Source organism: Platalea leucorodia (assembly GCF_965183815.1).
Source record: "Platalea leucorodia genome assembly, chromosome: 3".
NCBI classification, from domain to species: Eukaryota; Metazoa; Chordata; class Aves; order Pelecaniformes; family Threskiornithidae; genus Platalea; species Platalea leucorodia.
Window position 1 is genome coordinate 126,676,495 of NC_138825.1, and position 26,978 is coordinate 126,703,472.

At 60.7% G+C, this 26,978-nt stretch overlaps 2 protein-coding genes across 5 annotated transcripts; both read right to left on the minus strand.

Annotated features, from left to right (window-relative positions):
* Positions 1 to 73: 73 nt before the first annotated feature.
* Positions 74 to 14,926, minus strand: ADCY3 (adenylate cyclase 3). 2 transcript variants are annotated; one of them, XM_082306255.1, is made up of 19 exons: positions 13,718 to 14,926; positions 9,554 to 9,703; positions 6,312 to 6,442; positions 5,894 to 6,005; positions 5,436 to 5,563; positions 5,052 to 5,210; positions 4,574 to 4,967; positions 4,317 to 4,459; positions 4,068 to 4,229; positions 3,890 to 3,977; positions 3,671 to 3,787; positions 3,153 to 3,412; positions 2,985 to 3,066; positions 2,401 to 2,559; positions 1,998 to 2,144; positions 1,754 to 1,867; positions 1,561 to 1,687; positions 1,217 to 1,341; positions 74 to 985 (listed from the first exon to the last, which is right to left on the minus strand). In XM_082306255.1, exons 1-19 carry the CDS (start codon positions 14,390 to 14,392, stop codon positions 803 to 805), a joined length of 3,456 nt encoding a protein of 1,151 aa, XP_082162381.1. In that variant the 5' UTR covers positions 14,393 to 14,926; the 3' UTR covers positions 74 to 802. The 2 variants fall into 2 exon arrangements, with proteins under 2 accessions (XP_082162381.1, XP_082162380.1); XM_082306254.1 differs by lacking the exons at positions 74 to 985; positions 1,217 to 1,341 and having other exon boundaries at positions 1,558 to 1,623; positions 3,890 to 4,229.
* Positions 14,927 to 16,847: 1,921 nt separating this feature from the next.
* On the minus strand, positions 16,848 to 26,858 carry DNAJC27 (DnaJ heat shock protein family (Hsp40) member C27). Of its 3 annotated transcripts, none has more exons than XR_014227573.1 (8): positions 26,699 to 26,858; positions 25,388 to 25,470; positions 23,882 to 23,951; positions 21,654 to 21,818; positions 21,092 to 21,214; positions 20,385 to 20,545; positions 18,644 to 19,021; positions 16,848 to 16,869 (listed from the first exon to the last, which is right to left on the minus strand). XR_014227573.1 is itself a non-coding variant. In XM_082305883.1 (7 exons), exons 1-7 carry the CDS (start codon positions 26,783 to 26,785, stop codon positions 18,889 to 18,891), a joined length of 822 nt encoding a protein of 273 aa, XP_082162009.1. In that variant the 5' UTR covers positions 26,786 to 26,858; the 3' UTR covers positions 17,250 to 18,888. The 3 variants fall into 3 exon arrangements, 1 of the variants encoding a protein (XP_082162009.1); XR_014227574.1 differs by lacking the exon at positions 16,848 to 16,869 and adding an exon at positions 17,037 to 17,237; XM_082305883.1 differs by lacking the exon at positions 16,848 to 16,869 and having other exon boundaries at positions 17,250 to 19,021.
* Positions 26,859 to 26,978: the final 120 nt, after the last annotated feature.

Below are 26,978 nucleotides of genomic sequence, written 5' to 3' on the forward strand. Positions count from 1 at the left end.
AACCCACCGGTCTCCTCCTTGGCCAGCCCCTGGTCCTCTCTTCCATCAAGCGACAGCGAAGTGACAGCAGCCGACCGCGGCATCCGGATGAGCACGAGCCCCGCCGCAGGGAGGGAACAGGCACAGTTAAAAATATAAATGTCAATCTGTACTTTTATATATATTTATATATCTGAAATACACAATATCGGTTCCTTTCTTCCCCGAGTCAAAGGTGGCACTGCGCTCTCCGTCTCCCCGATCTCCTAACTACGGTGGTTTGTGACGAGGATGAACTTGATACGAACTAACAGCAAACCCCGGATGCTCCCCGTTTGTAGCTACCGCTCCCGGCACGCAGGAGAGACGTGGTGTCTTCCCATCCGGCCCTGAGTTTGGCTCTCCTCGTGCCGAGCGCACGGCGGCGGCCGGGGGCCGTGATGCTACTTTAATGTCATGCTGTCCCCCGGCACGGATGGTGGTGCGGCCGCCTGCCCGGTGAAGCCCGCGGAAAGGCAGCGTGTGTCCCCGGCCCCGTGCCCGCCGGGGGCTGCGAGCTTGTGTGCGCTTGCACGCGAGCGTGAACGGCCGGAGGAGCCCACCAGGCTCCATCACAGGTGCGATGGAGCAAACTCCCCCACCAGGAACCTCCGGCAGGGGCTCGGAAAGGGTCGTGCGAAGGGGTTGGTTTCTGGAGTTTGGTTTCAGATCCGGACCGCGGTGGGATGGATGTCCCCGGCGGCAGGCGCCGGGTTCCCCCCCCCGAGCCGCCCCGCTCGGCGCCGGGAGGCGGTGGCTGTGCTGGCGGGCGGGCGCCGGACCCTCACGAGCTGTCCACCACCTGATGGGGCAGGGTGACGGAGGAGCCGTTGACGAAGGAGCCCTGCTTCTCCCGGCCCTTGAGGAAGAAGGTGAGCAGCTCCCCTTTGCCCTTGACGTAGATGGCTCCCCGGCGCACGAAGCGGAAGCCGTATTCCTTCAGGATGAGGTGGGTCTCCTCCACCACCTGCGGGGACAAGCAGACGTGGCGGGAGGCCGGAGGGGTCCTTGACGTGGGGAGCAGGGACCCCCATGTGCCGCTGGGGCAACAGGTCTACCCACCATGCCCCATTGTCTTGGGGTGCATCGCCTTGCCCCATTCCCAGCTCGGAGAAGCCCCTCGGCCAGCCCCAACCCTCCCACCCAAAGCCTGCAGCCCCTCCTGGGTTCCCGATTTGTGCCCCCCTCGTTGCCCCACCTGGATGTTCCCCATCACGCCGGTGGACTCCATCCTGCTGGCCACGTTCACCGTGTTGCCCCAGATGTCGTAGTGAGGCTTGCGGGCGCCGATGACGCCCGCCAGCACGGCCCCCTTGTTCATGCCTGTGCAAGACGAGGAGTAGACGTCACCTCCATGCTTGGTGACACAGAGAGGACATCCTGGTCTGCAGGAGAATCTGTCCCAGGGGATGGGTCGGGGCAATGAGGTGTCCCCCCCCCAGTCCCTGCTGGACTACAGCTGCTGCCCAGTGTCCCACCACTCCCGGGGAAGGAGGGACGGGGGATGCCGAGGCAGACCCTGCCCCACGCTCACGGACTTGCCTATGCGGAGCATGAAGTTGTTGAAGGACTGGTAGTTGATGTTCATCAACGTCACCTTCATGGCTAAGGCAAAGTCAGCCAGGTCAGCCAAGTGCTGCCAGCGCTCCTTATCCGAGAGGGTCTCCTTCTGCAAGGGCAGCGCGGGTCAGGCCTGCCCACCCCTTGCCCACTGCCCCCCCCGGGGACCCCTCACCTTGGCGCTGTAGCCGTTGGCGTTGGCATCGGGGGTCACTCCAGAAGCAGCCATGTAGGTGCTGCCGATGGTTTTGATTTTGGTGATGCACCGGAATTGGGGTTCGTCCAGGAGCTGAGCCATGGAGACAAGACCCTCAGGCACCCCGAGGTCATGGCAGGTCCTTCTGCCTCCAGATAGGGCATGAAGGGAAGGTCTGGCCAAGCCCCATGCCATCCCCACGGCCGGCTCCATCCCGACTCACCGCGTCGAAGTCGGAGATGATCTCATTGAGGAACCGCAGGCACTCAATGCCCCCGTTGTTGATGCTCTCCTCCGTGTAGAAGTCGGCGAAGTTGGGGAGGGAGGCGAACATGACGCCGATCTCGTCGTAGGACTGGCTGTACAGCTCCTGGGGACAGGACGGGACGGTGGCTGTGAGCCAGGGACGTGCCCACGCATGACACCAGCACCTCCAGCAAACCCAAACCCTCCTGTGAAGCCATCTTCCCTTGGCACGTGTGAAAAAATGAGAGTGCTCTGCAACCCTCGCCTCGCACGGCCAAGACATCATCTTCATCCGACAAAGATGTTCAGCCAGAGCCTTTGGCAAAGCCAGAGGACCCAAAAAAAATGGGGTCAAATCCCCCCCTCCAGGTGTCCCTCACCTCATCCCGCTTCTTGGAGCCCAGGAAGTGCCGGGCCACGTGCTCGGGCAGCATGTTGGTGACGAGGGCCTCGTTCCAGCGCCGCATCTCGTAGACCCGCTCCTTCTGGTCGTGGACATCGATCTTCCAAAGGAAGAGGGTCCTGGCCAGCTTCTCCACCTGTGAGTGGGAGGAGATGGCTGCACCCCCAGTTTCCACCCACCAGTGGGTCCTCTCCAGCGCTGAGAGCATCCTGGCCACTGCGGGGTCAGTCCGGGCTTGGGGACACCCTGGAGAGAGGCTCTGGGACAAGGTGAAGCCCTAACTGGGGACATGAGACTTGCTCCGAGGTGCAAATGGGAGCCTCGTGGGGCAGGCGTGGGCCTTCAGGCCACCCCATTGCTGCCCAGCCCTACCCACAGGGGTGAGATGGAGCTGCTCTCTGCACTGCTGGAGAGCAAGGGCTTCCTTGGAGAAGAGCTGATGATGCTGTCCACAGCTGGGGACAAATCCTGCTGCCTCGGAGCTTGCAAAAAATAAGGGCAGGGGCTGAGGGTGAGGATGTAGAGGGGAGCTTCCCGGGGTAGGGTGGGCGAGTCACTCACGTGGCGAGAGAAGTAGTAGAAGCTGAGCATCACGATGAAGATCATCGCCGTCATGGAGTACTTGGAGGGGACGAGCGAGGACCTGCCGGCAGAGGCGGCGAGGCGTGGGTGGGCGGTGGGCACGGCCGTGTCCCCCAACCTGTGCCCACCCCCCCCGCCACCCCTTACGTGCTTTGCTGGCCACGGCGGCGGTCGTACTGGTCGAAGATGTGCTCCCAGGCATAGATGTTGACGGCGCCGGCGGCTCCGGTGATCAGCACCATGAGGGTCAGCTTGACCATGTGGCTGACCTGCACCAGCATGATGGTGGCCACCAAAGCCAGCAGGGCGATGTAGCTGTAGTACTTGGGTTGCTCCCCGCAGCCACCTGGCCGCGGTGGCCCCGCCGTCCCGTTGCCCGTCCCACCGTGGTCCTGCCAGCAGCTGAGCTGGGGGCACGAGGGCAGGGTGAGGAGGGGGACACGGGGACGGGGTGCACCTCTCCCCGGGCTGCATGGCCACCCAACAGGACAGGGTGCTTTGCACAGCAGGAGGAGGACACCCGACCTAAAAATCCCCCCATCCGCGGTGCAGCCTTGCTGATTGCTTTAACGATCGGCCATGCACGGGGCCGTGCACAATTATGGGCTGCCTGGATGGAGGCCGGAGTAGGCTCAGCCCTGCTGGCGCCCGGGCTGGTGGCTCACCATGTCCACGATGTCGGCCATGGTGACGATGACGATGGCGGCCATGGCCCAGGTGTTGCGCGCCCAGCGGGTCCTGTCGATCCAGGTGGAAAAGGCCACGAGCTTTTTGGGGAAGACCTGCGGGGAGAGGAAGGTGGGAAGGGGTTCGCCCAGGCAGGACACGGTGGTGGGACATCACGGTGTCCCATCACCAGGAGCGGTGAGCCTGTCCCGTCTCACCCGGGGGAAGATGGCAGCCAGCGAGCAGAGGGTGAGGATGAGCAGCAGGATCTCCCCCACCACGAAGGTCACGTAGTTGGCCACCAACCTGCCAAAAGGCCAAAAAGGGATGGGTTTGAAGCCCGGCGGGGCTGAGTGCATCTTGGGGCCACCCGTCCCCACCACCTTCCCACCATACCAGGGGTCGATGAAGACCTCCACCAAGGCAGTGAAGAAGAGGACGACGCAGGAGCAGCTGAAGGCAGCCCCGCTCTGCTTCTCCTTCTCCACCGAGTAGCGCGTCTCCATCTCGGGGTCGATGAAGCGCATGGAGAGCCGGAAGGTGCTCTTCCCCTTCAGCCTGCCGGCGACACCGCCCGTCACCGCCCGGCGGCACCGGGGACCTGCCAAGCCGTGCCGGGACGCGCCACCGGCCAGAGTGACTCACGCCTGGACGGACTCGCGCTCCAGCAAGGCTTCGTTGAGCAGCTTGTTGAGCTCCTGCTCGTTCTGCGAGGCGTCGATCACCCGCTCGGCCAGGTCCCTCAGCCGCAGCCGCCGCCGCGGGTTGGGGAAGGAGGGGTTCACCGCCTGCGTCGGCACAACCAACGCATCAGCAAGACCATGCTAGCCCCAGTGTGGCTATCAGCAGCCCTCCAAACACAGGCGAGCTGCTGGAAGGAGGATGCTTTGCATGGGCTGTACCTCTCCATCCTCCTCCCCGCTCTCCAGGGTGCCCCTCACCCTGGTGTCGGGCTCCTCGGGCTCCTCGGGGCTGGCGCAGGCCAGGCTGAGGCTGCCGTTGCGTTCCTTGGTGTTGACCAACGGCGGGGAGCCACCATGGGACGAGGTCAGCGACAGCTTCTGCACGGTGAAAGGTGGTGGGTCGCGGTGGGGTGTCCCCCCCAACCCCGGCTCGCCGCCGCCGCCACTCACCACCCCGTTGATGCCATTGCGCAGGGGCTGCTTGGGGACGACGACGAGGTAGGTGACGATGCCCTTCTCCTTCAGGTACTCGCAGCGTGAGCCACCTTCACCCGGCTCCACCTCGAACTCACCCTTCAGGCAATCCATGGTGCTCTGCGAGATGTGCACCCGCCTGCCAGCACCGGGCGCCGGCGTCACCCTTGGGTGCAGGCCACCCCGTCCGCGTTCCCCCCGCCTCCCCTCCGGAGATGCTCACCCGGGGATGCCGCCCGCCTCCATCTTGTTGGCCACGGTGACGTCGGTGGACCACACGTCGTACTGCCAGCGCTTCTGGCCCAGCACGCCCCCCAGCACCGTCCCGCTGTGCACCCCCACCCGCATGTCCACCGCCGTCTTGGTCTTCTCCCGCACGTAGCTGGGGGGAGCGGGGGGGAGACAAGGATGCTATGGGGGTGACCCCCTCCCACCCCATCCCCCACATCATTATTTATCCACCTCTCCATATTTTAATGCGTTTTGCAGAGGCTGGACCCCCCCCCAAAGCCCCCAGGCTGCACCCCAGCCCACCGGGCCCCCCTGCCCACCCTGGCACCCCTCCCTGGGTGCCGACACCCCCCCTCCCCGAGGAGAAAGCCCTTACGAGATGGCCTCCACCATGGCCAGCCCCATCATGATGGAGCAGACGGCGTGGTCCTCCCGGTACTCGGGCAGCCCGCAGATGCAGTAGTAGCAGTCGCCCAGGATCTTGATACGCAGCTGGTGGTATTTCTGGGGACGGGGGGGGGACACGGGGTCAGCCCCCCACCCATCGGCTGGGACCCCCCAGCCCCCTCGCCTCCCCCAGCCCTCTCCCAGGCCGACCTTGACCCACGGAGAGGTCTCCCACGCCCAGCAGGGACACAAATAATCGGATTTTCCATTCCCACCCTGCCTCCCCCGAGCTCTATTTTTGCAACGCAGGGCAGGGCGTCTCCAGCATCCCGGAGCAAAAATACTTTAACCTCCTCATCCCCATCCCGGGATGCGGCTTTCGGCCGGGGCCAGGGCGGTGGCTGAGACCTGCCCCGCTCGTTACATGCCGGGGGGGGTGGCACTCACGGCTGCCAGCTTGTCGAAGCGGGCGAAGAGCTCGTTGAGGAGCTTCACCAGCTCCTGGGCGCTGCAGGACGAGGAGAGCTGGGTGAAGCCCACGATGTCTGCGAAGAGGATGCTGCGGGGAGCAAGGGCGAGCGGCTCAGCCCCGGCGGCCCCCCCCCCCCGTCCCCCCTTGCTTTTTCACCGGGGCGCCTACGCCGGAGGAAAGGCTTTTTTTGGGACACGATGCTCTCCAAACCATGGCTGGAACAAAACAGGGCCCCAAGCCATGGGCTGGCTGGTGGCCATCCCCTGTCACCCTTCATTTCAGCTGCAAACCACCCCAATCTCTCCCTCTTTTTTAGCCAGGACTGCAAAAATGCTCATTTCTGCAAAAAAATTGGAGTTTTTTTCCCCGCACACGGTGAAGGGACGGTCCTACCTGACGTTCTCGTGGCGGTACATGTACATGGTGTTGAACTGCTGCATCTCCTTCTGGCTCGGGTCCTTCTTCATGTCCTTCAGCATCTCATCGGCCACGTGCTTGGGCAGGATGGAGAGCATCAGCCGCTCCTGGAGGACGGGGCAGGGAAGGGGGTTCGCCACCACGCAAAGCCAAGCGCAGCAACGCATGGCGCAAATCCACAGTGCAAATCCACCGTGCAAATGTGCGGTGCAAATGCCAAGGCTAAATGCAAATGCACGGTGCAAATGCTCAGTCTAAATGCACGATGCAAATGCACAGTTTGAATGCACGACGCAAATGCATGGTGCAAATGCACGATGCAAACGCATGGCGTGAATACATGGTGCAAATGCACGATGCAAACGCGTGGTGTGAATACATGGTGCAAAGGCATGGTGCAAATGCACCGTCTAAATGCATGGTACAAGCGTGTGGTGCAAACGTACAGTTTACAGGCACGGTGCCAATGCACTGCCTAAACGCAGGGGGCAAACGCACGGTGCGTGCGCTATGGTCTGAGCGCTCCCCTCTCCATGGGGACAGAGAGGAGCAAAGTGACATTTCCAAGCTCCTGGGCCCTCGCTGCTGGACCTGGCCGTCCCCAGAGGACCTCAGGGCCCAGCCAGGTCTTGAGCCCAACCTGACGTGGGGAAGGAGCTGGTGGATGAAGTTGTGGGTGAAACAGGGGCTTTTCCTCCAGGCAGGGAGACGAAGCTCGGAGCGGGGTGTCCCAGGCACCCCGGGGAGCTGGGAGCCGTCACCCCGACGCCAAACCTGCACCCACGGGTGGAGGGGATGGACCCGGGGGTGGCAGGTCCCCCTTGGTGGTGCTCTGCCGGGAATGCCAGCCACTGCTTTTACCATTTTCCTCCCTTATTTTACAAGTTCTTACCAAGATTTTTGCACGTGGGACTAAATCCCAGCCAGGGGAAGAGGGGAGGGTGGCAGTCTGGGGGCACTGCAGCCACCAACCTCCCTGTCCCCGGAGCCGGGGGAGGAGGGACAGTCCCACACACTTATTTGGACACCGGCTGATGAGCTGCAAAATTTGCTTGCGCATCCCGAATCCCTTCCGCGGGCGCGATACGGAGCCCAGCCCCTCGCTGGGAGGTTGAGAATTAAAATGCATTGGGTTGGCCAAGGTTTTCTCAGCGCAAATAAACCTGGGACACGGCACTGGGAGCAACCTCAGGGTCGGCACCGATGTCCCCCAAGGTCCCTGCGAGCTGCCCCAGGGCGTCCTGCCCCGAGAACGGGTCGGGGCGGGGGGGATGGACCTGGGTTAAACCACGCCAGGGAGGACTGAGCAATTTAGAAGAGTGGTGGGTACCCCACATCCATGCGTAGGACTCGACCGACGTCCCCCAGGAGGATCAAGCCCACCTGGGGACATCGCACCCACTGCTGTCCCCGCTGGCCATGCAGCCCGTGGGCCGGAGAAGGGATAGATCTGCCCAGCTCTCCGTGGGGATTTGCATTAAACGTAAGTAACTCGGTTAATGAAGTGGGTTTTCCCCCGGGATGGGGAGGTTCTGTGCGCAGCCGCGGCGGGGCCGTTGCTGGAGGAACGGCGCCGTGTCCCCGTCCCCAGGGGCTGCTGGCGGGGAGGCCTGCGGGAGCTCCCCGGCTCCTCTCGGCTCCCGGTACCCTTAGCTCTGCCCGCGGGACCGCCGGTTCAGCCACCGCAGATGGCCTGGAGGGAGGAGGGATGGATCCGGCCGGCAGCATCGCTCCCTGCCCGGCGGCCCCCCTGCCCTGAGCCGCTCGGCCTCACGCTAGCAGCCTTTCCTGCAAGATCACAGGCTATTTTTAGCTCAATTCCCTAAGGAAACAGAGCTCGTGATAATAATCCCCATGTCCCTTCCCATACCTCTCCGAAGCCACGAGCTGGGGCCTCAAAGGCGCTCTCACTCGGAGCATCCCCCAGCCCCAGGATTTGCCCCCATCACCCAAACCCCTCCCTGGCCCTAACCCTTATTAGACATCAGAGCATCCACCCAGGTTTCACAGCAAAGAGGACACCGGTGGCACTGGCCCGGCCATGCCACGTGTCTCTTGTTGCCATTGGGAGCAAATTGCTGGCAGCGGATCAACCAGATAAGAGATGGGAAATGGGGAGAGAGGCCCCAGATAAGGCACTAAAATTAGCCCAGCTCATCACCGGCCAGCGGCTGGAGACAACAGGGCTATGAAACAGCGTGGCTGGCACCGCGACGCCTGTTCCCCTCCGACCGCTCCTCTTGCCGGGCCACCGCGGCGTGGTGCCGGCACAGCCGCGTGCGTGGGGCTCTGCCGTGGCGGGCATGGCTGGCGGGATGAGTGGAGAGCGGCCGGTCATGCTTGCTGGCTGCCAGCTCTCCCGTCCCCGTCACGGTCTGCTGCAGGAGCAGCCCACGAGATGGCCAGGGGCCTGATGGGGACCTGCTGCGTGGCGGTGTCTGGGGATGGGGACCTGCCATGTGGGTGTGCCGGGGGACAGGGACATGGTGCATGGCTGTGCCCAATGACAGGGACTTGCCGTATGGCCATGTCTGGGGATGGGGACCTGCTGTGTGGCCCTGCCTGGGGACGAGGAACTGCTGCATGGCCATGCCAGGGGACAGAGACCTGCTGCATGGCCATGCCTGGGGACAGGGACCTGCTGCGTGGCCATGCCTGGGGACAGGGACCTGCTGCGTGGCCATGCCTGGGGACGGGGCCCTGCTGTGCAGCTGTGCCCAGGGACACGCTGCATGGCTGTGTCTGGGGACCTGCCACACGGGCGTGCACAGGGCTGGGGACCCGCCACGTGGCCGTGCATGGGGACGGGGAATGGCTGTGCGGCCATGCCTGAGGATGGGGACCTGCCACGTGGCTGCGCCTGGGGACCTGCAACGTGACCGTGCATGGCGATGGGGACCTGCCACGTGGCCGTGCCCAGGGACCTGCTGCATGGCTGTGCTCAGGGATGGGGACAGCTTGGCGGTGGCCATGGCAGGAGCTGGGAGGCCCTGGAAGAGGACGGCCACGCAGAGAGTCCCCAAATTGAGCACAGGGTGCAAGGTTGCAAATGCATTTCCCACTTTCAGTCCTCCTGTCCCCATCACCACCCGCCACCGTCCCTTCGCACCGGGCAGGGTGCAGGCTGTGGGTGCCTTATCCGTGTCCCAAAGCCACGGCGGTGTCCCATCGTCATCCCCTGTCCCCACGCTGTCCCCTTGCCCAGCCTTGGCTCCTACCTGCTGCTGGCTCTGCTCCTCCAGGTTGAGCTTGACCTCGAGGGACTGGCGTGCTTCGAGGAAGGCTTTGCGGTGCTTGCGGTCGGCCATGTAGTACGACATGGTGCCCACCGTGATGGCGCAAAGGTAGATGGCAACGTTGGACAGGATCTTTGGGGACAGAGAAAAGGAGACGGGGGTGAGCAGAGCCACGGGGAAGCCCCTGCGCGCCCCAGGGATGGCATCGGTGTCACCGCAAGTCCCTGTTTGGGCAGCAGAGCCTGATAGATGAGAGTGGAAAAAAAATATTCAAATGCTGGAGGATGGCATAAAATCCAGCCTGGGGATAAGTCACCAAGCCACGGCCACCGTTAACTGCGGGGGAGACTCACTGGGGACCATCGCCGTGGCTCCGCAGGAGGGGTCCGGCCGGGGACCACGCCTTGAGCATCCCGGGAGACCTCGTGGTCCCCGTGGGCTGACGCCGCTTCATTAAAACTTGCTGAGATGTTTTGGAAAAAGGCAGCAAGTCGGCAGGGGCTGGGTGCAGCCCCAGGGAAGGCGCTGCTGAAGGCGAGCGGCTCCCGTGCCATCCGTTCCCCCACCCCGCCACGGGAATTGCACCCCTTTCTGCAGAAAATGTTAATAAAAACACAGGCAAACCCTAAAATCATGTATTTACTCGTGGTCCTGCCCCTCTACATCCCTCTCAATGGCCAAAAATACGGGCGTGAGCCTGAGGCACAGGAGACGGATGCCCCTGGGTGTTGCTGGCTGTGACAACCCACCCCGTTTTCTTTGGGGTTTCAAGGGAGCATGGGATGGAGGCTCGCTGCCTTGTCCCCAGGGCTGGATCCTGTCCCCATGGGCAGGACCCATCCCATCCCACGGGCTGGATCCCAGCTCCATGGGCTGGACCTCAACGTCCAGGCTGGATCCTGTCCCCACGGGCAGGACCCATCCCATCCCACGGGCTGGATCCCAGCTCCATGGGCTGGACCTCAACATCCAGGCTGGATCCTGTCCCCATGGGCAGGATCTTGTCCCATCCCACGGGCTGGATCCCCGATCCATGGGCTGGACCTCAACCTCCAGGCTGGATCCTGTCCCCACGGGCAGGACCCATCCCATCCCACGGGCTGGACCCCGTCCCCGCAGCCTGGGAGGGGAGGGAGCAGGTTTGCCGATGGAAGCAAAGAGCCCTTCGTGGCAAAAATACACCTGATGAAGGAAAGTTGAAAGAATTCAGTTTGTTTAGTCTAGAAAGGGGAAGAGCGACAGGGAGGAGGTGATAACAGGCTCCAGCTATGCCGAAGGGGCGATGGGGACATGGAGACGTCCTCCCACCCCGCGGGCCATGGGCTGTCACAGCTGGCGTGGAGGAGGCAGCGGGAAGAGCACAGAGCCGTCCCCGGCCTTGTCTCCATCGGGGATGTGCCACCACACTCAGCATCCTTCTCCCGATCCCGTTGGCACCATCCTGGGGTTGACAAAATGATTTGCAACACGGAAAAATTTTTTGGGGGGGAGAAAGAGCATGAGGAGCAGGGGAGAGCGCCTGGGACCCCCCGTTGATGCCCCAGGGCCGGATCCTGCCCCAGGCCCGGCCGCCGCAGCTGGGGGATCCCCGGGAAGCCCCTGCACCCGCGGCGCAGCAGACGGCGAGCGAGGATCCGTCTGGAGGTGGGCACGGAGAAGAAACCCCCAAAACAAGCAGCTACTTGGTATTTTTAACCAGATTCTCAAGTTGTCATGACAACGGACCACTCTACCGGGGCTGGATGGGCACCGGGCAGCCTGGCACAGCGGGACCACCGAAAATCCTGGCACCGCATGGCACAGCCGCGTCCCACGCCAGGCATCTTCTGGCTCCATCCTGCAGCTGTGCAATGGATGCTCAGTCCCCAAAAACCTCTCCCAGCGCAGCCCGAGCTGCAAAACACCTCCTGGCACCCCAAACGCCGCGGGGAAAGCCCCGACACGGCGGAGCCCCTGCTCCAGCACGGTCACCGGTTATTATTTGCACTCAGTAATTTGGGAGCAGTGAGAGCAAAACATGCGCAGGAGCATGCGTGGCCGGTGGAATGAGCCTTAGCCCTCCTTCCCCATCCAGCCCCATCCGTGTCCTGCAGGAAAGGTCCCGGTGGGATGCACCGGCGCCATCCGAACCGGGAACGGGTCATCGGCCGAGCCTGAGGATGCTTTGCAGCTGGTTTGCGCACGACCGCGGCAGATACGGCCCCAAACGCTGCCAAACCCCGACCCCCTGCCACGATTCAGCCTTCGGGCTCCTCCTCGAGGGCCGGCAGCGGGGCAGAAGCCGCCGGCATCTCTCGTGAACCCCGCCGGGCCGCGCCGGCCCCGCTTAAGCGACAACCTCCGGTTCATCCTATTAATAGCAGTGCCCTCCGGGAGCCGCACCACCGGCTATAATAATAAAGCATACGATGTTTATTTCTGGACATAATGTTCCTCCTTTTGCGGCAGGCAGAGGCTGAGGCATGCTGCGTTGCCAAGGTTTTACCGGTCCCGGACTCTCCGTGCCACGGCAATGATTAACGCGGCGGCAGCGGCGCATGCCTGGTGCTGGCCATGGGGGATGCCCGCATGGCCCCTCACCTCCCCGCATCCCGGGGTTGGTGGGAGCGAGAGGTTTCCTTGGCTTCGGATCGGCCACGCGCAGCGTTTGCATCCCAAATAGGGAGAGAAATCTGGGAAAGCCGCTGCTGCACCGGGATTTCTCCTGCCGGCGTGATGCCTCCGGCCAGGCGTCACTGGGAGGGCACCCATGGCTGCCCCAGCACCCAGGCTGGCACGCCGCAGAAACCGTGCCCAAAAAGTGCTTTTCTTTGCAAAACGCTGTGTGATGCCCCTGGGAGATGCCCCATGCCAGGGACCAGCCCCAAACCATACACCTCAGGGGCAGGGAAACACCAGTATCTTTGGGATTTGGGGAGAACAGGCTCCATTTTCCAAGCTCCCAGTGTAACCATGGGCTCAACGCTCCCCAAACCTCCCGAAAAGCAAATAAATAACCCCCCCTCTCTCTTCCTATTTAGGCTGGGAGCCGCTGGAGGTCTCCCAGGACCTGCCCCAGAGCATCCCAAATTCCCCTAGCATCCTCCCACGGAGCGCACACCGTTATGGGGCAGAGTGGATGCTTCCAGCGGGATTTTCCCTGCTGCCGTCAGCAGCCACCAGCACACAAGTTTTCAGCTCTGGCTTTTTCTTTTCCCCCCCCCACCTCGGCCATGGAAAAGCTCCCCGGATCGCCGGGTGCGTGGTCAACCAGTGGGGACGTCGGTGGGAGGAAAGGGACTCGGCCAAGCCGTGAAAACCACGGATTTAGGGAATAAAAGCAGTCTCTAGCTGCTCCAGGTGGGTATTTCCCAGGAAATCTTAAGAACCCGAAGGGCCAGGGATCGCTCTCCCCCCGCCTGACCCCCGTGGCCCCTCCTGTGCTGCGTGCGGGAGCGAGTGGCCCGGCCCCGGGGCCACGTTTTGGCTTGGGGACGTTGGTTCTCCAGCTTTGCTGGTGCAGAAAATCACCCCAAAGCGTCCCCGGGCTCTGCCCCAGGCGCGGGGCTGGGTGATGGGCATCGGCCAGGGACCGAGCTGTGGCCGAGCGGCCGCCCGGCTCCTTCCTCCCGGGAAAGCTCCGGTGGCTGTTTGCGAGCCCGGAAGCTGGGCTCCTGCCACGTTTCTGCTAAAAATGGCCATTTTTGGCCATTTGGCCATTTTTGGCCATTTTTATAAGCCATTTTTGCAATTCAAAGGGAAATTGGCACAAGCAAGGCCGCCGGGCAGGGTGGACGGGGGAGCCCGCAGTCCACCGTGCCTCAGTTTCCCCAGCAGCCCAACCGCAGCCCATGTGTCCACGCAGCCCGGGTGGCTCCTGGGGACGGCTCCGTGGCCATGTGTCCCAGCACGGGCGGGTGCTTCTGCACTCCCCAGCACCCCACTCCCCGTGCGGGTTGATCCCCAGATACGTTTTTTTGAGGAGCCCCCTGATCCCAGGAAACCCCACGATCAGCTCGCAGCGTCCGGATCAACCCCGGTGTTAGGGTCAGGGCGTAGGGACGGGGACGGACCCCGCGGTAGCTCATGGAAACACCAAACAGGGATGATTTACCCGTCACCCCCCACCACCCCGGGGGACCCCACGTCCCACCGCCGGTCCCGTACCTGTCTCAGCAGCGTGCCCTCATCCAGGGCGTCCTGCCGCTGCTGGGCGACGGTGACACCGAGCACCAGCGTGTGAACGCCGCAGGAGACGGCGGTGATGAGCACAATGGGCGCCAACCGCAACGGCAGCGTGATGAAGAAGGAGAAGACGAAGAAAGCCTGCCATCCCACCGTATCGCTGGCCTCGGGCGAGCGGGAGAAGTTGAGACCCAGGTAGCAGAAGATCTGGGCCAAGATGAGGACCCAGAGGACGTAGGGCAGGAACCTGCGGGCCACCCGCTCGGGGAGCAGCTTGTACTTGCAGAGGATGAAGAGCAGCACGTGGGCGACCAGCCCGGCCGCCGCCGCCAACACCGGGGCCAGCTTGTCGGCGGCGTAGACCACGGCGCACATGACGAGGACGTAGCAATCGAAGAGGGCAGCGAAGACCACCAGCACCAGGAGGGTCTCGTGGCGTTGGCGACGGAAATAGGTCTGGTAGAGGTTCTCCAGGGATTCGGGAGCGAAGGTGAGGCGCATGAAGCGGGGGAGGCAGAGGCAGGGTCCCGAGCTGCGCACCGTCACCTCGTGGGTCCGACCCACGCCGTGCTCGGGGTCCGAGGGCAGGCTCACCGAGTAGTCGGCGGAGTACTCGGCTGAGCACTCGGGCTCCGAAAAAGCCCTGTTCCTGGGCATCGCGGCGCTTTCCCTTGCTCCGGCCCCGCAGAAACGTCGCCGTCCCCCGCGCCCCGATGCTCACCGGGGCATCACCCACACCATCCCCGTCTCGCCGGCCGCCGAGCCACGAGGCCTTTCCCCTTCTCCTGCAGCCGTAACCCCGAATCCCGCTGCGTGCCGAGGAGCGGCCGAAGGATGGAAAGGGGGATAATTATAAATAACCGCCGGCGTGGCGCGGGGAGGCCGGGAGCCGAGCCAGCCTGCCTCCCCAGCTCCCTGCCAGCTCTCTCCCCAGCCCTTGCGCACTGCCAGGTTGCAACCGAAGCGACGCGGAGCAGAATGATGTCGCGATGCCTCCCTGCCCCTCCTTCGAGGGCAACCGGTTTGGGGGGCGATCCCCACCGCTCCTCCGGTCTTTGGCCCCTTTCCGAGATGCTTCGTTCCACCGGGATGGATGGATGGACGGACGGATGGATGGAGAAGGGCCGGGGGGGGGGCCGGGAGGGAGCCCAGCGGCTCTGCAGCCCGGGATGCGCTTCGCTTGGCCCGGTTGCCTCCAGCATCCTCCGGCGGCCCCCGCCGCCCCCGCTCCCTACGCCCGGGGCCGCCCGGCCCCGCCGCCCCCTCCGCCTCCCCGCGGCCGGGGGCGAAGCGGCGGAGGCAGCGGCGGCAGCTCCGGCCGCTGGACCATGGTAGCGGTTCGGAGGGGGGGGATGAAGGGGGGGAAGGGGTAAGGGCTTCCCCGGGGCCGGGGGCGGGCAGCCACCGCCGGCTGTGCCGGTACCGGTGCCTCCCGGTGCGTCCCCGCCTTCCGTAACCCTCTCGGTGCCGGCCCTGCCGCCGCCGCGGGTGGGGAACGGGGAGGGCAGCGGCCGCTTCCCGGGGGGGTCTGCACCCACTCGTGGCCTCCCTCGGCCCCAGCGCTGCTTGCCTGCTCCCCCGTCCACCCTCCTCATCCTCCCGTCCCCGGCAGCTCGCAGACCCCGCCGTGCCCGGGGCTGCACCCCACGCATCTCCAACCAACGGCCCCTGGCCTCGCTGGGTGCCAGGGAGCCCAACCCCAGGGACCCCAACCCCTTCCCCCGGGGCTGCACCCCACGCATCTCCAACCAACGGCCCCCGGCCTCGCTGGGTGCCAGGGACCCCAACCCCAGGGACCCCAACCCCTTCCCCCGGGGCTCCACTCACCTCTCTGGGGTCACAGCCACCCTACAACAGCCCCAGAGGGGAGCAGAGAAACCCACGGCTTCCCCCCTGCGCACCCCTCTTTGCCTACGCTGCCCAAATCACCCCCAAACTGACCGATACCCCACCAAAAGCTCTTTTTCCGAATTTCCCCCCTTCTCTTCCCCGTGTTTCAGCTGCCGCCTGCTCCCCCCTTGCATCCCTGGATCTGGAAAAACGGCTGCGGTTGAGAGCTGAGGGAGGTGCCCTGAACCAGCCCCGGACCACCGCGCTCCCCCGCGTCCTCACCCCAGCAGCTCTCAGCTCTCCCATCCCTGCCCGGGGAAGTAATTGCTTCTGTGCAGTAATTAATACCGAAATGAGAGCGCCAAAGCCACACGTCCCCGGAGGTTTCGGGCATGCTCCACATTATTCCCGTCCTGCTGCAGCTGAAGAGGAGCTTGGGCCAGCACGGGACGGGGACACAAGCCCTGGCCACCTGCCTTGGCATTTGTCTCGCCAAGCCTCACACGGGGAGCCCAGGCCAACCCATCCCAGGTTGGCCACGGGCAGGGCACCCTGGCTGGGAAGGTTAACTGGTCCGAAGGCCAGCAAAACCAGTCTGAAGGCCAGCAAGGGGACCCAGCACTGGTTTGTGAAGCAGGATGAGCGTAGCCTCACCTCGGGGAGGGTTTGTTCCCTGGGCACGTTACAGGGTGTAGGAGCCTGGAGCAGACCGTGGCTGCCAGGCACGGGGCCAGACCAGAAATCCTCACGTCCTCCCCGCTGCCGGCTCCGCTGAGTGCTGGGAGGCAGGCAGAGCACAGGCAGGGCAGCACCTCGGGGCACGTCGAGGGAAGCTTTCTGTTCCAGAGATCTTCAGAGGCGGCTCCTGGCTGCCGAAGGGACAGTCCCTTCGTTTGGGATTCGGATCCTGGCGCCTTCGTTGCAGGACGGACACTTCAGCAGCAAGACTCGCTCTTCCGAAGGGGGAGGACGTGGGACTCGCAGGTCAGAGACAGAGCCTGGACGGTGGCAGCCTGGCTGGAAGGATTTGGAGCTTGGGGTCCTGATGGAGACGGCGTGGAAGAAGCACATTACCAGGGCTGTTGGTGTGTGCATGGAGCAAGGACGGAGCTACCCCTCCGCCTCTGGGTCCTCTGACCAGAGCCAAGCTCCACCACAGCTGGGTGCACCCCACATCACGTCCCCGTGGGACTCCCAGGGCCGCGCCGCTCCCTTACCCAGCTCCCGCTCCTGCGGAGTTGATTCACAACCTCCATCATCACCCTCGAGGGCAGCTCTTCACCACCAGCCTCAGCCAGACCCGGCTGGGGAGGAGAGAAATGAGTCAAAGGGCAATTAAACATTAACAGCAGGCGGGCGCCACGGGAGGACAGCTCACAGGGCTTCCTTTGTTCCAAAGGGGGGTTTAATTTATAAAAATAGCACAACTTAGAAGGTCACCGGCATCGCTAGACGCGACATGCGTGTGTAATCGTTTCCAAACATCCGGTCAGCTCGGTAAAGAGACAGGAGAAACCCCAAAACCGGTGGCCAGAGACACCTGAGGAGCAAACAGGAGGGACCGGGCATGGCACAACGGCCCTGGAGGGCAGCAGGAACCGAGGAAGCCTTTAAGCTTCTCCAGGCACTGAGATGTCACCCTCAAAGCGAAGTGCACCATCCAGCAACCGGACTATTTACCCTCCTCAATGGAAAAAGAATACAGAGAAATAGGTTTGAAGCCAGAATTAAGTGGTTTCCTCTGCTAGACCAGTGGGGAGGTTTCCAGTGAACTCCATCGCGTTATAAAATGTGCGGAACAAGACCCCATCAGTGTAACTTGCCACAGCTCCGATGCCTGTCCTGCTGATCTCCCCCGGCCCAGCTACTTATCCACCTGGGAGAGGAAAAATGAGGCTATTTTAAACCTTAACCTCTTGTAGCAACATCTCCCCTTGGTTATTTCTGCACCGGAGGAGCAAAAAGTGCTTCCCAGCAGGACAGCCTATTCCTTCTTCCCAGCAACCCAGCACCAGAAACCAGAGCAAGAGCAAAACGATACTGGCTTTCAAGTCCCTTAATGTTTGCTACCAAAAAGAGGGAGGGTTCTACTGTTGATTTATGATATATTTTGAAGGGGAAACAGACAAAAGCTGCCTTGAAGTGAAAAAAAAAATATTGCACTGACCATAGGAGAAAACACTTTCGAACGGGATACCTGTGGGGTGGGGTAAGGATACACACGCACACACTCAGTGGCTTTCGTTTCACAGCTTCGCGTCCTGACCTTCCCTGCCACGCTCACATAGCGACAAGGAAATAAAACTGGGTCCTGACAAAAGCACAGGACCCCAAGGGATCTCCCGTTTGTTCCCCCCGAAGAGCCTGGCAGCCACCACGGCTCTGACCTCCCTCGGGATGCCAACGACCGGATCCCAAGCCTCTGCAAGCGAGCAGGCAGATCGCAGGCACCCACGCAGCTCTGCGGCACGGCGAAGCTCGGGAGATGAGGGTTGAGGGCCTGCAGATTTAGGGGCTCCTCCCGACGATCGGAGCTCAGGGAGATGGAAGGAGGTGGTGGTAGGAGACTCTGTGCTGTGATGAGGAGGTGGGTGCCTGGGGGAGAGCCCTAGTCCTGCCTAAGGGACGGTCCTTGGCACGGTGACGGCTTGGGGAGGAAGGGGACGACTGGGCCACGCTTGGAGCCAGTTTCTCCCTGCAGTACCAGAAAGGTTTCCTCAAGCAACCCGCCCTTCTCCTCACTGCCAAAAGCAGCATCGCTGGGCGTCAGCTGGAAGGAGGCAGCTTTGACCAAGGAGCTGAACCGCCCCGGTGCTCGGCAGTGCCTGTGCCGCTTCCAGCCTTGCCGAGGCGGCTCCAGGACAACCCAGGACTGACAGACAACCCACTGCCCCTCCTGGGCATCCTCCACTCGTGACACCAATGCTTTCAGGTACAGCAGCTTTCAGATCAGATCTTGCTCTGGCCTTGCTGCATTCGCAGGTCAGAGCCACGCATCCAAACCCCTCCCCGGCTGGTGGCTCGCGGGAGGTGTAACGCAGCCGGGAAGGCAGGGACCTCACTGCTTTCAGCACTTACGCCAACCACGACCTGGGGCCACGGATGCAGGGAGGGTTCTGGGGTCCCTCTCCCCTCCTCAGCACTCTGCCCCTTTTCCACCACATCGCAAGCGCACTACGGTCGGATGCAGTCCTGATTCCACGGCTGGTGCTGGGAGCATCTGTGTCCATGCCAGCGGTAAGCGTGAGGAGGAGAGGGGTCCCCATGGCCTGGGAGCTAGCTGGGAGGAGGGGAAGGTTTCCAGCTCTGAGTGGCTCTGTTCCCTACTTGATGTTTTTGAGGAGCGCGGTCCGGGCGTTCACCACAGCTTTGAAGGCATCCTCACTGCCGGGAGCCACGCACTTATCGGGGTGGAGCAGCACCGCCAGCTTCCGATAGGCTTTATTCACTTCATCCCTAGGAGAGACGACAAGAGTGAGAGGACCCACGCACCACACAGCCCGGCTCAGCCTTGCTCCGGCTGGCGGAGCACAGCAGGGCCAGGAGCTCCCCCTGTGCTAAACACCCTTGCGTAGACACTTTTGAACCCTTCCCTTGCTGGCACTAAGGACCTCCAGGCTTTGGAGGTGATGCTACGGAGAAAGAGCTGAAGAAAAGCACAGTTCTTGGCGTGGCATGAGCAGAGGAGGGGGAGAACCCCTCTCCTGGGGCAGATACACCCTCTCCACCCCGGGACTGTGCCAGCACGAATGCTCCCATCATGCCGAACACGTGCCTGCGACACGTGCCTCGGTGTGCCGAGTCTCCGGCATCACCGGAGCAGAAAGCCAGGAGACAGCGTGGGGGCACACGCACCCTGACTCAGCTTTGCATCAAACCGCCTACGCGCTCCGGGTGAAGGTATTGCACATCACTTCAGCCCTTTAAGCCTTGGGTGTGTGGTCCAAGGCAGACATCTCGACTCCAGCTGCAGGCTGTGGAAAGAGCGGGGCACCTCCTGAGGGAGGTGAGGCCGTCCGCGCTGGTGATCACAGCACAAACTGCCCTGCAGAGCTGCTGATCTCTCCCCGTGGATGAGAGGGGGCTGGAGAAGGGGTTATGCTCAACATCTACATTTCAGAGAGCTAACGGGAAGACGTACGAGACCTGAATGATATACGTTATCCAAAATTCCACTCTCCAGCCCCTCCATAAGGAGTACACAAGGATAGTCCTCGTGTTTCAGAGAGAAGAAAGCAAGGCATCGCTCTGGGAGCTTGTTTTAGCTGCCCAAGTCATACAGCAGAACTGGGAAATTCAATATCCAACACAGGCAATGACCAATTCCACCTGACCAGAGGTCCTCCGAGGAAGACAAGAGAAAGCTTGTCCCGTGGAGGTACCATTTCCAGGTGGAAGAGCTGTAACATCAATCCCTTTTCGATAATGTGGGCAACAGCCTTACAGCAGCCTGAAAGCTTCTCCAGACCTGGAGAGCAAGGAAAGTAAAGCTGGAGCTGCTCCAAACACGTCTGGCAAGTGAGTGACCAGAGCCGGCTCAGCCCGGAGGCAGGCTGCAGGGCCAGGCAGCTGACAGGGCTGAACTTCTCATGTTCACCACTTTCCCCTTGCCTCCAGCCTGGCTTGTCTGTTAAAAGGGGAAATTTGGTGCTCAGGACCGAGGGTTTCTTTTGCATTGGCTCAATTTTGTGGCTAGATACTTGTGCCCAGCTGCTATATAAACCAAAGTGAGCTTATCAGCAGGCAGGTCACAGATGCAATCAGCCTGCCGGCTCAGAACGGTTACAGCCAGCCAGGCAAATGCTGAAGTCTCCCTCACCTTGTGGCTCCGGGTTTGACCCCCAGCATGTCCCAGCTGTCCTTGCTGTTGCGGATCCTGCGAATGGCATCTGCCTGCTCTTTGGTGAAGCTGACCCCCATGCTGGAAGCAGGGCGTTTCCCGCCATTGTCACACAGGTCGATGATGGCGGAGTAGAAAGTCTGCGGACACAGGGAGGAGTTAGCGGGAAGGAACGGTCCCCAAAGGCGGTGGCAGTGCACAGGAGACCCCACTGCCCTCGCTGGCAGCGGGCTCATCCTCCGAAGCATGAGGAGCATTTGCGCAACTGCTGAATGTTCACTCCCCACTGCTTGGGCCGTGGGGGGCTGAGATATCCCAGTCTGGGGGGATCCAGCCCTTGCAAGGACCATGGGACAGCCTGAGGAGGAGGCCAGGCCCCACATTTATCTCAAACCCACTGCTACACCTAAAAAGGTGACATGGGTGCATCTGCTTTGTGTTCCCAGACCAGCAAGAGGGATCGTCAGCTTTGAGCAAAGCAATGCTAGGGGCAGCTCAGGACTGGAAAGACCAATTCTGATCCTGAGCTAAACAGCCACGGCTTTCTCAGGGTGACATTTCACTGGGAAGACACCTCTGGGTGGGCCAACAGGTTTTGTGGGATCCAGGCAGTTCAGGAGACATTCTGCCATCAAATCCTGGCTCTGTGTGGTGTCTGTGCCCTCACCACCTTCATTACACCTCACCTGAAACATCTCGTTGATTCCTTCTCCTGTTTGTGCCGATGTCTCAAAGTAAAGAAAGCCCCGGCTCTCTGCCCAGAGCCGCCCCTCGCTTTCATCCACGCTGCGGTGCTTGGTGCAGTCGATCTGGAACGAGAGAAAGGGCAGAGATGAGAGCTCAGCCAGGATCTGCAGCGGCAGCTGGAGGAACAGAGCTCCAAGGCCGATCACCTAATAGTGGGTAAGGGGCATGTCTGGTTGGAGAGGCTGTTTGCTTATCCTGAAGGGACGGAGGCAGCGTGGAAAGAAAGCACAGAAAATTCAAGTAAAAAGGCCTTTGAGAGTTTATCTAGTCCAGAGACAATGTCACATCTACTTAATCCCTTCCTGACTGATGTGTGGCCACCATATTCTCAAAACCCCGTTGAAACGTGGTCTCCAATGCTCCTCACACACAGATCCAGCTCTTAAAAAGTCTTCCCTACAACCTGGAGCTCAACAGCTTGGGCTCAGGCTGGGAACACAACAAGCCCCGAGGGCCGGAGATCAGGACGGCACCGCAGCCTGGCTCCCCACCACAGCCCACCTTGTTCGCGCAGACAACGAAGACAATGTTCTCCATGTTCCCGTGGGGGCCCAGCTCCTGCTTCATCTCAGCCAGCCACGCGTCCAGCGCGTCGAAAGACTCCTTTTGTCCGACGTCGTAGACCAGGATGACCCCCTGCGTGTCCTTGTAAAACTCGTTCCTCACCTGCGGGGACAAAGGTAGGGCGCTGGCATCAGCGACAGCCAGGCTGAGAGCACACAGCCCGGCAGATTTGGGGGATCACTGTTTACCTGGCACCTATTAGATTCTGTGATAAAAATCTTCTCTCCACACAAAGAGAAGATCACAGAAAAAGGACAGATGGGGGAACCCAAATAATAACCTGACCACACTGCCCCCAGGTCCATCACAGGAGAGCGATCAGCCCAGAAAGATTCATCTCCACACACACAAAAAAGCAGAGAGACACAACAGCAGACAACTCCTGGGGAGACTGGAAGGTCCGGGAGTCAACCGAAAGACCCGTTTGCACGTGCATGTTTCCCTGAGCGAGGCAGCGGGGCAAAGCGAGGATCCGGGGCCAGCCATTGGACTGCAGATCTAAGCCTGGCTACTGGAGAGATCTGCAGGATGTCTGTCTGTGCGTGCGGGTGTGCGTAAGGGGGTCTGCACCAGCAGCTGGAGCGGGGCTGCAGCCTCTGCGGCTCGTACACCCAGTGCCAGCAACTGGGGAGGTGAAAGATCCCCAGGACAGCTGCTGGATGAGTGTCTAAGGTCAGCTAAGGGACAGGCATTAGAATAGAACAGAACAGTTCAGCTGGAAGAGACCTCCCAGGATCACCTAGTCCCACTGCCTGACCGCTCCAGGGCTGACCAAAAGTTAGAGCATGTTATTAAGGGCATCGTCCAAATGCTTCTTAAGCACTGGCAGGCTTGGGGCATCGACCACCTCTGCAGGAAGCCTCTTCCAGGGTTTGACCACCCTCTCGGTAAAGAAATGCTTCCTCACGTCCCATCTAAACCTCCCCCGGCGCAGCTTTGAACCATTCCCACACATCCTGTCCCTGGATCCCAGGGAGAAGAGCTCAGCAGCTCCCTCTCCACGTCCCCTCCTCAGGAAGCTGCGGAGAGCAGCGAGGTTGTCCCTCAGCTTCCTCTTCTCCAAACTGGACGAGCCCGAAGTCCTCAGCGCTCCTCAGAGGACAGGCCTTCCAGCCCTTTCACCAGCTCTGTTGCCCTCCTCTGAACACATTCGAGTACCTTCACATCCCTCTTAAATTATGGGGCCCAGAACTGCCCGTTGGTACTCAAGGTGAGGCCGCATCAACACTAAATACAGAAATAAATACAGCAGTAAATAAACTGCTCTCTCCTAACATTCTATACATTTTTATTAGTCACAGGATAATGCTTTGCCAAGCATCAACAGTAGACTTATAATTAAGAATTAGTATGCATTACACTGTTAAAACAATAGGATTATACTGGATAAACATTTACTGTTCTTTTCTTCTACTTCTGGGTCCACTTTATTACTTTGTTTATAATTTAAAATAAACGTGATTAGCAGTGAGCACAATCACTCCTTTGGGCCAGCTCTCCAAAATGGATGTTATAGTCTATGTGTTCAAATCCTAAAGTTTTATCCTGCAAGCTCCTTTCTGTAAATAATACCATTTATTACTTGTATAGCAAATAATTTTAGAACAGAACAGAATATTTCAGTTGGAAGGGGCCTACAATGATCATCTACTCCAACTGCAAGTGTTTTACAGCACTTTGGTCATGGATTAAGATGCCAGTATGCTACAAACGCCCAAGGCAAGCTCCAAAGATCTCCCAGTCTGAGGAAATTTAACCTCAAGATGGGCAGATTGATAAGCACAAGGAGCCACTTTGAAACAGGGCTAGCAACGTGAGCGGTAGCACAGCCAAACCTTACGCTCATGGTTTATGAGCAAGTTGTCGGGTTATTCTTTCTATCAGAGTTGTTTGTGGCTTTATAGGTTCCGGTTTGAATAACTCTGTTTTCCTTCTCCTGATTAGCCAGAGAGGCAGCGAGGGTTTCCAGTGCTGGCCTGCGTTAGGTGTCCATGGCAAGAAAGAACGGGGTGTATTGTAGCGGAAGAAGCTTGTAAGAAATGTATTTTCAAGTTTCCCACCCCCAAACACAATTTCAGGCAGATCTGAGGAAAGCTGATGGGTGCTAAATGCTTCCGAGACGCTTCTTCCCTGCGGTGTGCTGCCCGGAGCCGGGTCTGCCTTACCTCGTAGAAGAACGGGTGCCCCGCCATGTCGAAGATGTTCACTTTGATCTCTCGGTCTCTGACCTGCACTCTGAAAGAGAAGCGGGAAATGCTTGAGAAGGCTCTAGCTCAGCCCTCGCACAGGCTGTGCCTCCGCAGGAACACCCCTTCTCTCTGCCAGCCCTCTGCAGAGAAAGAGCTGGGCGATCGGGGACAGAAAAACCAGTAAGGAGTTCCAAGTGCTGGGGTTTAATGGCCAGAAAATTGCCCCTAGAGCTGGTCAGACAAGGAGGACAGCACCAGCTCTGGCTGTAACGTGATAATGAGGAGCTACACTATCAGAGGAAGGCAGATTATGCAGATTATCTTATTATTAAAGCAGAAATGCAGATTATGCCATGAAAACTAAGCAGCCTCAGCAGAGCCAAGCACACCTGGCTCGGGGCAGCGTGGTCACTCAGGAGCGGCGGGTGACAGCCCCACTGCACCTCTTCCCTCTGCCCCTGTGGAGACCAGTGCCCCCCGCAGCAGACACCTCGCCCGGAGCCTGGCAGACCCATGCCTGCCGTCTGCGACCGCGCGGCTCATCCCGCTCCCCCGGCACTTCCTGGAATCACAGAATCCCAGGGTGGAAGGGACCTTGAGGATCACCTGGTCCAACCTTTCTAGGCAAGAGCACAATCTAGACAAGATGGCCCAGCACCATGTCCAGCTGAGTCTTAAAAGTATCCAGCGTAGCGGAGTCAACCACTTCCCTGGGGAGATTATTCCAATGGTTGACTGTTCTCATTGTGAAAAATTTACCTCTCGTGTCCCATCGGAATCTCCCTGGGAGTAACTTGTACCCGTTACCCCTTGTCCTCACCATGGGACTCCTTGTGAAAAGGGAGTCTCCATCTGCTTTGTAGCTCCCCTTTAAGCACTGGTCCATGGTGATGAGATCACCTCTAAGCCTCCTTTTCTCAAGGCTGAACGAGCCCAGCTCTCAGCCTGTCCCCACACAGCGGCTGCCCAGACCCCTGATCATCTCGGTGGCCCTTCTCCGGACCCCTCCAGCCTGCCCACATCTTTTTTGTCTATCAGGGACCAGAACTGTGCACAGGATTCCAGGTGTGGCCTGACAAGCACCAAGTAGAGAGGGATAATGACTTCTTTCTCTCTGCTGGTGATGCCCTTTTTGATGCAACCCAGCCTCCTGTTGGCCTTCTCGGCCGCAGCAGCACCCTGCTCGCTCATATTTAGCTGCTTGTCCACCAGGACCCCCAGGTCCCTTTCCACGGAGCTGCTCTCCAGTCAGGTGGATCCAAGCCTGTGCTGCACTCCTGGATTATGCTTTCCCAGGTGCAAGACCTTACACTTGTCCTTGTTAAACTTCATAAGGTTCTTATTAGCCCACTCTTCCAGCCTATCCAGATCTTCCTGCAGGGTGGCTCTCCCTTCCAGAGTGTCTACTTCCCCACTCAGTTTGGTATCATCTGCAAACTTCATCAGGCTACACTTGCAGCTCCTCACCGCAAAGGTACTTACTTTGTGACGCCGTAGTCGATACCAATAGTCGCCAGGTATTTGGGAACGAACCTCTTCTCACAGTAACGCTTTATAATGCAGCTCTGGGAGAAAAGAAAACAGAGAGTGTCAGCAGGAGGGCACCGTACGCCCTAATATTCACGTTAATACGGAATTCGCCAACAGCCCTCAGCCAGCTGGATGGCTGCAGAGACATCGACTCTGCCCTAAGTCCCTAAACCAACTAATTAACCCACAAAGCACCAGTGTTTACCAGCAGCAGTTTTCTTTCTGCAAAAAGAAGGAAAAGCCACTGGGTGTCAGTTATTTCTTACCTGTTTGGAGACTGGAGTGCCAAGAAACTCTGATTTATTCCCCTACAGAAAATATCCAGCCTGGAGGAGCAGTGTGTTTGGGGGCCTGGGGGCAGTCAACTCCCCAAAAGCCATGAAGAACATTTTGGTAGCCCAAGAAGCGCATTCAAGGTCACACCAGGTCCCTCCAGCCCCGGTTCCGCCCCTGACTGGCAAAGATAGTGTTTAGGGAGAGCAAAGGGGTCGGCTGCTATCAGCCGTCAAGAAATAAATGCCATAAGCATCAGTCCTTGTCCACTCACTCTGTCCTGCAAGATCCCTCTGGATTTTCTTGCCGTCAGTGAGGCATTTGTCTGCCCCAAGGGAGCCCTTGCGCTGTCAGCAGTTTAACAGGACTACGTTTATTTAGCAAACAAAAAAAAAGGGCAACACTTCTGAACAGAACCTGGCTGGGAAAAGAAATAACATCCCCGGGAAGAGCTGGGTCATTCGCCACAGCAGGAGGAAGAGGAGCTCCTGAGGAAACCCTGACTAAAGCCGGGTCACGGAGGAACCCAGCCCACAGAGAGGGGAAGGCGCCGGTGGGCCTAGTGGACCGCGGGCCGGGCCCTGCCCACCGCCCACCCGTGCCGGGGCGGAGGGCCCCGGACTGGGCCGGCCCCGGGGCGGCCGGTATGGAGGAGCCCGGGCATGGAGGAGGCCGCTGGCAGCAGAGGCCGCGGGCGCCGCCATGACACCCCCCCAACAGCTGCGGGCGGCCCCGACCCTCCCCGTAGACTCCGCCCCTTGCCACGCAGCCAATAAAAACCGTCGGCCCCGCCCCCGCAGCTGTCAATCCTCCACTCGCACCACCCTCCCGCCTCGCACCGCACCGCTCCGACCGGCTTCTGACTGGCTGCCGTCGGCCGGCACAGCCACCAATCCAGCGCCTCTCTGCCAGCTCCGCCCCCTGCACTCAGCTCCCCATTGGCAAGCTGGCCTGCCCGCCACCACCCGCCCGCCAATCGCAACGCCTCACCTTGCCCACCTCCGCGTTGCCCATGGAGATGACTTTAATCCTCAGCGACTTGCGCGTCTCCTTCCGCTTCGGCGGATTCGCCTCCATGGCGGGCCGGGGCGGTGCGGGCCGGGCCGGGCCCGGCTGAGGCGACGGAAGGAGGGAGGAATGGAGGAAGGGAACGCGGCAGGCCCGGGTACCGGTCCCGGTCCCCCTCACGGCCCGGCGCCGCCGCTCACGCGAGATTTCCGCCCGCCCGCCCCGGCCCGAAGATCTCGCGAGATTTGCTGCACGCCGCTCT